The following is a 9,631-nucleotide window of genomic DNA, read 5'->3' on the forward strand; positions in this document are numbered from 1 at the left end:
AGCAGTTTGGGGAGAAAGCGGTTCCAGAAGGCGCAGATCTGGGCGCGGAGGCTGCGATCCGTGCTCAGCCGCTGGGTGTTCAGCTTGACGTACTGCTAATTGAAACAAGTGAGACAGGGGCACAGGGCATGAACGGGGCCAGGGTCCGGGGGGTTGCGGGGCCCAAGGGGAGGGGGGGGGGGGGGGAGGGGGGGGCTGGGGGGTTTTCCGGGGGGAGGCTGGGGGGCTACTGCCAGTGAGATGAGAGCCCAGAGCCCCCTGCCAGCCCCAGGGCACCTTGAATCCAAAGGTTAAGTCCAAAGGTTAACTGCTTGAGACTAGCCCTTTAAAACTGTATTTAAAGGGGTAGTTCTGGCCACTGTTGTTGTTTTCAAATAGAATCAAATCAAGATAATGCTGTTTAAGCCAGCAGGAACTGGTCCAAATCATTCAGTCATCATTTTTAGATGCAATATATGTATAGTTCAAATGCTGATTTTTTAAAAAGGTAACATGATAAAAATATATATTCAAAACCATCATGCAAGGAACAAAGTTCCCTACTCCTCCTCATTTGTCATTCCTTAATTTTTGATCCTGTCCTCAGGAAGAGGGGCTGCTGCCTACTTTGTCTTGCTGGCTGCTCTGGGAGCCCTGAGGCGAAAGAGCAGGGCATACATTTCTAAGATAAAGAAATAAAGTTTAAAACACAACGAAATCCCTGAAATTAGGGACAGTAAAAAAACCTCTCCATTTAGGCACAGACATAAACATGGAGTCTTGCAAACGTGGGCCGTGAAGCCCAGCTTTCTTCCTTTCTGTTCCTCGTGGTCCTTTGCTTTCCCACCCGTGGCCTCCCCCTTTGACCCCCATTTCCTTTCAGAGCAATGGCCTTCTCCTGGACCCATATCTGCCCTCCTGCCACATGCATGCCACCCTCCATTAGTCCCATTTACCCAGTGCGGGCAAAGTTGGCCCAGTAGCGCATCATCCTCCGGCTGAGCTCCTTCTCCTCAGTAGTGTAGTTGAGGCTGTTGTTCAGTGGCAGCCCGAAGATGAACTCGATCTCGTAGCCATGTGGGACGCCCATCCAGAGTGGCCAGATGAGGTTGGAGGCCCGGTGGTCAAAGAGGTAGGCATAGACTTTGTTGCCGTGCTCGGCGTAGCGGGCCGCAAAGTGCATGACGGGGCAGATGACGTTGTGGTCGCCCACGATGTCATCCATGGCCTCCCGGTTCTTCTCCCGGTTGTCCTCATCCTGCCAGTCAGTGTACTGCAGCACCACAGCCTCAGCGGCGATGTCATTGGCATGCGGGACGCCGATGCGCACCCCCTCCAGGAAGTCCTCCCGGCTGATGAGGCTCTCGTTGTCCTTGCTGAAGCCGGGCACCCCATAGATGAGGAAGTAGGTGCCCTCGTCCTTGACCACCCCCAGCAACACCTGCGTGTCCTTGAAGTTGCCTGTGCTCAGCATGGCCTCCGGTGTGTCTGGGAAGAAGTCCCCGTCGATGACCGGCACGAAGGAGAAGCGGAAGACGCTCTTGTAGGGCAGCACTGACCACTCCTCATCGACCAGCTCCTGGGGTGTCTTGGTCCTCAGGCAGCTGACAAGCTCCGAGTCGTTGCTGAAGTGGCAGCCCACCCGCTTGCCCAGCACAGTGGCCCTCCGCCTGCTCTCCGCAGGTGTGATGGTGGCCCAGGGCGCATTGGGGGCCCCACTCTGCAAGATGGCCCGCTGGAAGAGGGACTGGCTCTGGGCCGAGAGGAGGTGCATCCCCACTGAGGCTCCCCCAGCGCTCTCGCCAAAGATGGTGACCATTTTTGGGTTGCCCCCAAAGAACTGGATGTTCTTCTGGACCCACTGCAGGGCCATGCGCTGGTCCAGGAGGCCCATGTTGCCAGGGGCATCCTGGCTTCCCAGCAGGGCCAGGAAACCGAAGGCACCCACCCGGTAGCTGATGGAGACCAGGACCACTTTCTCAGTGTAGGTGAGGAACCGTCCATCATAGACATCCAGCGAGGTGGAGCCGCTGTAGAAGCCGCCCCCATAGATCCAGACAAGGACGGTGGCGTTCTTGGGCCGCGGCGAGGGCACCCAGATGTTGAGGTAGAGGCAGTCCTCACTCATGTTCTGGTTGGGGTTCCACATCTCGATGCCGTGGAAGCCCGGGTAGGTGTTGTCCACCAGCTGGTAGCAGGAGTGCTGGTAGGAAGAGGCGTCCAGGACGTCGTGCCAGCGCTCGATGGGCTCCGGGCGCATGAATCGCAGCCGGCCCACGGGGGGCTTCGCGAAGGGGATGCCCAGGAAGGCCGAGACGTGCCCGTTCAGCACCGGCATCCGGACCCCGTGCACTCGGCCTGTCTGGGTGTCCACAATCAGCTCATCAGCCTGGGCAGAGGTGGCCACCAGGCTGACCAGAAGGAGGCCATGGAAGAGGAGGAGGAAGAGGATCCGCAGCCTGGGGGGGGGCCATGGTGCCAGTGGCAGCCTGCTTGCTGGACATCTGGAGGAGAAGAAGGAAGGAGGACAGGGTGAGGAGGAGGCTGAGAAAAGGCCTCTGCAGAGCCTCCCACTGACTTTGCTGGCCGGCCTCCTAACCTAAGCCTCTGCCGCCTGATAAAGGCCCATCCCTGGTCCCCTATCAGCCCTGTCCAGCCCTGCCCCTCTGCCTGCTCTGGGCTCAGATGGTTGGAAGGACTCCTGCGGGGCCCCAGTCTTATCAGCAGCTTTGTTGCTCAGGCAGAGAACCAAAGAGGAGGAGGAAGACGGAGAAGAAGCAGCGGTGGCAGCGGTGGGTGAAGGCTCTGCCCTGCAGAATGGGGGCCCCACCTGGACGCAGAATCAGGACTGGACCTCCTGCTTGTGCATTGGCGGGAATAGGGGGTCATGACACCCCCTTGGCCAGCACTGGGGTCACCCTGAGGCTCTGTCTTTCACTGAGCCCATGTGGAAGGGCTAGCTGGGGCCCAGGTGCAGTGGCCCCCTAAGGCACCAAGCCCTCCTGGATGGCCCTCAATACCTCAGAGCCTGGGGGTCCTCCTGCCTGCCCCTGCCTCCCCTCCCTGCCCTGCTGCCATCCCTTTCCAGACCTCCTTGGCTCCCTGCCAGGCAGGCACCTTGGTCTTTCCCTCTCGGATGTGCAGTGCCAGCTGAGGAGGAGCCAAAGGGCGCAGAAGCGGAAGGGCAGCCCTGGGGGATGAACCCAACAGAGATGGGCCTGTAGAGACTGAGGGTGTGTGGGCACATCTGTAGCACACCTGCATCTTTTGGGTGTGAGTGTCTGTGCCAGACCCTTCTTAACAAGGGGGCCTTGGAGGATTGGGGTCTTGCAAAGTCAGGCCCTCAGGGGTCCTCCCCACCCCACACCCTTACCCCATAGATTTCTCTGCAAAGGCTGAGCTCTGATAAGGAAGAAAAGGTGCCGCTGAACATGCACAGAGTGTTTCCCCCCCTTTCCCACTTGGGATAAGCACAGGCTTGCCCACTTAGAGATGGGTATTTGGGGTAGAGGGGCTTCCTCTGTACAACCCCCTGACCATTTCAGCCCTAGTGAGGATCTCCCAAAGAGTCAGTTGGACACCGTTGTTCCTCCTCTCAGGGATAATGAAGGTATCGCCACGATGTGTAATTTGGATCTAGGAGGAAACACCTCAGCCCAGGAAATCCACACACACCTCCCGCCGCCTCCGTCAAGCGCCAACGTGCAGCAAATACCCCGATCCGCAGCCTCAGCCGCTCCTCCGTCAGGCTTCGCTGCACCACTGGACTTTAGAAGCACCATAAAAACCAGTCTGCTCACAAGTACAAGCAGAGATCTTAATCCCCTTCCTCCTCCTCCCTTCTTCCTTCTGCATTCCATCTTTTGTTGTTGCTAATTGCTGTCAACTTCACTTCTCTGAATGACAGACCTCCAAGTCACCTTGTTATCCCCAATGCCCCTGCTCAGGCCTTGCAAATTCAGGGAGGCAGGCATGGCAGCTTCCTGGATGGAGTCTCTCCGTCCTCTTTGTCTCTGCTTGCTGCCTTCTGCTTTGCTGAGCATTATTGTCTTGCCTCACTAGGCAGAAGGAGAGGAGGACCCCACACTAGATGGGGACCCAGTCAAGGGGCACGTGGCCCTATGTTTGCAAGAACTGAGCAGGCCCTTCCTTTGAAGCCTGGGAGCTTCCAGAGGTTGAAGTCAGCTTGAGGGCAGTTGATAACAGCTACCTGCCTTCTCATGGTGTGTCCAAAGTACAACAGCCTCTGTTTAGTCATCTTGGCTTCCAGGGAGATTTCAGGCTTGATTTGCTCTGGGACTCATTTGTTTTTTAATGGGCCACGTTTTTTGCAGAACTTCTCCAGTTTAGTGTTCTTCTTTAGCGTTACTCTAACTTTTGCTGTTAATAGTTCATGGTCTGTGCCACTATCTGCTTTGGGTCTAATTTTCCCTGACTGATGCTTCTCACATCCCACAATCCTATAGTGTTTGTCGTGCTGCTTTGGCTTTCCTTCTGCAGCTGGACGCCCTTCCTGCTTGAGCCCAGTTGAGTCATTAGCCAAAGAGCTCCTCGTACTTGCCCTCCGGTCCTCCCCAGGACCTTGTTGAGAGCCGCCTGACCAGAGAGTCTCGTCTTCTGGTGCCATCTCATGTTCCATTCTGGATTGTCTCATCATAGGGTTTTCTTGGTAAAAAGTCTTTGAAAGAAGGTTTGTTAGTGCCTCATTCTGTGCAGCACTAACAAGGTTAGCTTTGGGGCCGCTGTCTCTGAGAGATCCTCCATCACTGTCACATTCACACACTCCACTACTGACCAGCCGCTCTTTGGACCAGTGGACCTGGTCCTCCGCAGTAGAAGTCTGTCTGGCCTGGAGGACCCTCCCAGCCCCACTGGTCAGCCTGGCCCCTGGCCTCATTGGAGCCACCATCCCACTGACGTGGTTCTGCATTGTCCTCATTATAAACCACTCTGGGAGTCCTTTCCACTAAACAGAGGGGCATAGATGCTTTGGAGATCCAGTGTGATGTAGAGGGTTGTGCATTGGACTATGACTCTGGAGGCTAGGGGTCAAATCCTCATTCAGCCATGGATAGCCACAGAGTGACCTTAAGCAACTAACACCCTCTGGCCCTGGGAGGGATACTGGGGGGGGGGGGGGCTGCTGCCCTTTAGCCCTCCCACCTCCAGGGCTGGGAGGGGGGGGGTGGGGTGGGGGGGCTGTGGGGGGCTGGCCGGGGGGGGGTCATAATTCTGGCCCCCATGGCCTTTGAATGGGGGGGGCCATAATTCTGTGGCGCTGGAAAAGAGAGGAACGTGTGGGGCAGGATTAGGTGCAGGGTTTCCATTCCAGGATGTTTGCCCAACAGTTGCTCAGCTATTAAAAGCACCTTTGGAAAAAATAAACCAGCGCTGGGTGCGGGGGGGGGGGGGGGGGGGGGGGGTGTGTGTCTGGATGTTGAGATGAGAGAGAGATGCACATGGACGCAGAGGGGGCAGTTGTATTTTTGTAGGGGCCGCTGAGGGCAGTAAAGGATCCTGCCCCTCTGGCTTGAGGCTAGGGGGCAAAGAGGAAACGCATGCCTTGGGCACCACCGCATTGTGTTGTGTGTCTGGCATGTGCCCACTGCTGTGAAAGAAACAGGCGGGCAAGGCTGTGTGTGTGTGTGTGTGTGTGTCAAAATAGCCCCTCCCCTCAGAAGGGGCTGGTGAGTGGGGGGTATATTTCCCTAAAACAGGCTGCAGCACATGGCTATCTGCCCAGCACTTCATGTCCCTGTGAAGGTGATCTCCCAGCCCCCCTCCCCCCGGAACTAACTGCCAGACCCCCAGCTGCTGCTCCATGCCTCAGGCCCCTTTCCTGGATTAGCAAGTGGAAACCGGACCCAGCCCTTGGCAGCCCCCCACATCCGGCAGTCGTGGCCAGCCAAGCCCCCAGGGCAAGGAGAGCGAGAGGCCACCTGCCCATCCACCTGCGCTGGCCTGAATGCCCCCTCCTCAGGGCTGGCAGGGGGCCTCTTTTGCCCATGGCTTCCCAGCCCCACTGGGACTGAGGTCCCCCCTCCTGAGCCCTGAGGCTCAGGCCCTTCAGAGGGTTTGTTTGTTTGGAGTGGGGACAACCCCATCTCAGCCCATTGCTGCCCTTTTTGCTGCCTTTCCCTTGGGCTGCCCCCCCTAAAATCCCTGGGGGGCCTAAGTCCAAGAGCCTCCTCCCTTCATCCTGCACAGAGGAGACCAGCTGTGTCAGTGTGGACTGGCCAACCCTCAACGGATCCAGTGGGTCTACTGTGGGTGGGTGAGCCTCTTGATCCACGCCACAGACCCCCGGGGGCTCTGAGATCCCCCCTCTATGCTGGCCAGGAACGCAAGAGTGAGGGTCCTTATTGCGCTCTGCTTGGTGGGCACCATGAGCACCTGGGCCCACAGTCGGACCCCCATTCTGAGCTCCCCCTGCCCCCTGGCACAATTGCCACTAACCCACCTGCCCACCTGCGGAGCAAATGCCTCCTTCGACTCGCGCATTCCTCTTTCCCAGCCATTTGGACTTACCCACCTTGGTCATGATCCACCGCGCTCCCACCCAGAAACCCAGCCGGCCCCTCCCAGCCCCACCTCTACTGCAGACCTGAACAGGTAAACAATTAGCAGCAGAAGGCAAACAATGTTATTGGACCACCCACCTGGGGCCTGTTGCTGAGGGGGAGGGCGCCTGGCTTGCAGGGAGGTCCCGGGTGCAAACCTGGGTGCCTCCCCCCAGGATGGGTGGTTCCCCGTGTGGGGTGGGCACAGGCCTTGGGGGGTGCCAGTTCTGCTGTGGTGACTGTTGGAGGCACCCTGGAGGAGGGGGGTGCAAAGGCCATGGCCCCCGTGAGGAAAGGTTAAACCCCATGCATGGACAGAAGCATGCCAGCCATACTCTGTGCATTGGGGGGAGGGGGGCATGTGTCATTTCAATGCAAAGGGTCTGGGGGTGCAGCAGTGTTTCCCCCTTCCTCCACTTAACAGCCACTTCTGCGTATCTGGCTGTGCTCCTTCTGCGCTTCCTCTTCCTCTTCTGCATTAAGACTTCTAATTCTGCCACAATTCGGGGGTCTCTTTCCTTGCCCCCCCCCTCCAAGCTGCCCAAAGGGAGGGTTTGGCTCATTCTGGCAGATCTGGGAGATGGTCTGACCCAAAGCAAGGCTCCTTCAGAGTAGACCAGACCCAGGTTTCCCATTCCCAGGAACTGGGCCGGGGAGGGGGGGGCTTCTTCCTCCAGGCCCACAGAAGAGAAATGCCACAGGAAGGCAGGTGTGTGTGTATCTGTGTCCTTCTGGGACGGGCATCTTCTCATCCCAGCAAAAATTTTGCCCCAGCTCCGAAGGGGGGAACAGGAGGGGGAGATGCGGAAGCCAGGCCTTGCAGGGCTGTTCCTGTGCTGGTTCCCTCTCCCCTAGAAGACACAACGTCCGTAGCTTCGTGGATGTGTGGGACCGGGGGAGGACGCTGGGTGCTTTCAGGGAACCTCTGACAGCTGTTCCGTTCCAACTGAACGGGAAGAAAAGAAAGGCTTTGGAAAGGATTTTTCTCATGCCGAGTCCGGAGAAAGAGAATGGCTTCCAATTGAAAAAGGGGTCTGGCAAGGCTGCCCTTTATCACCCTATTTGTTTAACATAAGCTGAATGTATCTACGCAATCCTGTGTTAGAAGGAGGTGTGGAAAAGAACACCAGCTATTTAAGATATGGAGATGGCACCTTATGACTAGCAGGAAAATAGCAAGACCTGAACCACTACTGAAGAAAGCCACGGAAGAAAGTGCAAAGGCGGTCGGCAACAGCATCATCCTGGTCTCCTATCTCTGGTTTCTATGTAGGGCTGCAAAAGCTGAGGACTAAAGAGAGCTGGTAGGAAGGAAATCAACGCATCTGAGACGTGGAGGGGCTGCTAAAGAGATGAACAAATGGGCCTGGAACAGATCGAGCCCAAACTCTCCCTGGAAGCCAAGATGACTAAACCAGGCATCATGAGAGGGAAAGACCCTAATGCTTAGCAAGGTAGAAGGGGCAGGAAAGGAGGCAAGCGGCCCCATTCCAGGCCGAGGGGCTCCACTGGAAGCCGCAGACTGAGCAGAGCAATGGCTCTTTCATGGAGTTGCCATAAAGTGAAGTTGATGGCAGTTAACAACAACAACACAGCCACTGCTGAACCCTGGGACTTCTTGTTTGTTATGCAATGGAGTTTTGTTATACAATGGAAAGGAGAAGCCAGGCAAAGTCCTAGACTTTAGGAGAGCGGATTTCAGTAAACTTAGAGAAGTATGAGGGCATTCCATGGTCAGAAATACTAAAAGATAAAGGAGTTCAGGACGGATGGGATTTCCAAAAGGGAGATACTGAAGGCACAATTTCAAACAGTTCCAGTGAGAAAGAAAAACGGGAGACGTCTCAAGAACCAGGATGGAGACTAAGGAACTTTCAATGGAGATGAGTTTGAAAGGAAGATGATAAGAAATGGAAAAGGGGGAATCACAAAAAAGGAATTCAAAGAAATAGCAGGCATTGTAGGGTAAAGTCAGAAAAGCTAGCGCAGAATGAACTCAGTCTTCCTAGAGAGGTTAAGAACAAAAAAAGGGCTTTTTGGGATATGTCCGCAGCAAAAAGGAAGAAGAAGGAAACGGGTACGTTCACTGACGATGAGAAGATGGCAAATGCTAAAGAAGACAGAGAAAAGGCAGAATTACTCAAACCTTCTTTGCCTCTTGTTTCTCAGAAAAGGGAAAGGGGCTCAACCTGAGATAATGGAAGCAGAGGGATTCAGAGAATAAGTAAAGAGATAGTAGAGGAACACCTTATTAATCTAGAATTTAAGTCTCCGGGACCAGATGAACTCCATCCAAGGTATTAAAAGAAGGCAAATGTCATATCGGAGCCATGGCAATAATAACCTTTGAGGACTCCTGGAGAAGAGAGGAAGTCCACCAGCCGACTGGAGGAGGGCAAACGTTGTCCCCATCTTCAAAAAGGGGGAAGAAGGAGGATCCCAACAATATCCTCCAGTTAGCTGAGATCAATCCCAGGAAAGATTCTGGAGCAGATCATTAAACAGAGAGAGTCTGTGAACATCTAGAAGGCAATGGCCATCATCACACACAAAAGTCAACATGGGTTTCAGAGAAAGAAGTCATGCCAGACAAACCCTGATCTCTTCTTTGATAAAATGACCACTTTGGTAGATGAAGGGAATGCTGTGATGAGTATACTGGATTTCAGTAAGACCGGTGAACAAAGTCCCCCCTTGACATTCTTGCAAAGAAGCTTGTAAAATGTGGGCTAGACAAGGCAACTGTTAAGGGGATTTGTAACTGGTTGACCGGTCGAACCCAAAGGATGGTCAGCAATGGCTCCTTTTCACCTTGGAGAGAAGTGACCAGTGGGGGGTCCAGTGGGGCTCTGTCCTGGGCCCAGGGCTATTCAACATCTTTATCAATGACTTGGAGGACAGAATTGGGGGCATACTTATCACATTTGCAGATGACACCAAATTAGGAGGAATAGCTAATACTCCAAAGGACAGGATCAAGATTCAAAATGATCTGAATAGACTAGAAAGCTGGGCTAAAACTAGCAAAATGAAATTCAACACGGAGAAATGTAAGGCACTGCACTTAGGGAGGAAAAACGAAAAGCACAGAT

General features: G+C 54.9%; 1 protein-coding gene across 1 annotated transcript in view; it reads right to left on the reverse strand.

Annotated features, from left to right (window-relative positions):
• Positions 1-426: 426 nt before the first annotated feature.
• Positions 427-9,631, reverse strand: part of ACHE (acetylcholinesterase (Cartwright blood group)) — a 19,185-nt gene continuing 9,980 nt past the window's right edge. Inside the window, exon 3 of the mRNA XM_042473943.1 lies at positions 427-2,483. Coding sequence (XP_042329877.1) covers positions 932-2,483 — 1,552 coding nt within the window. The 3' untranslated portion in view covers positions 427-931. The remainder of the gene's footprint in view (positions 2,484-9,631) is intronic.

The sequence above is a fragment of the Sceloporus undulatus genome, chromosome 6 (genome assembly GCF_019175285.1).
Source record: "Sceloporus undulatus isolate JIND9_A2432 ecotype Alabama chromosome 6, SceUnd_v1.1, whole genome shotgun sequence".
In the NCBI taxonomy this organism is placed as follows: domain Eukaryota; kingdom Metazoa; phylum Chordata; class Lepidosauria; order Squamata; family Phrynosomatidae; genus Sceloporus; species Sceloporus undulatus.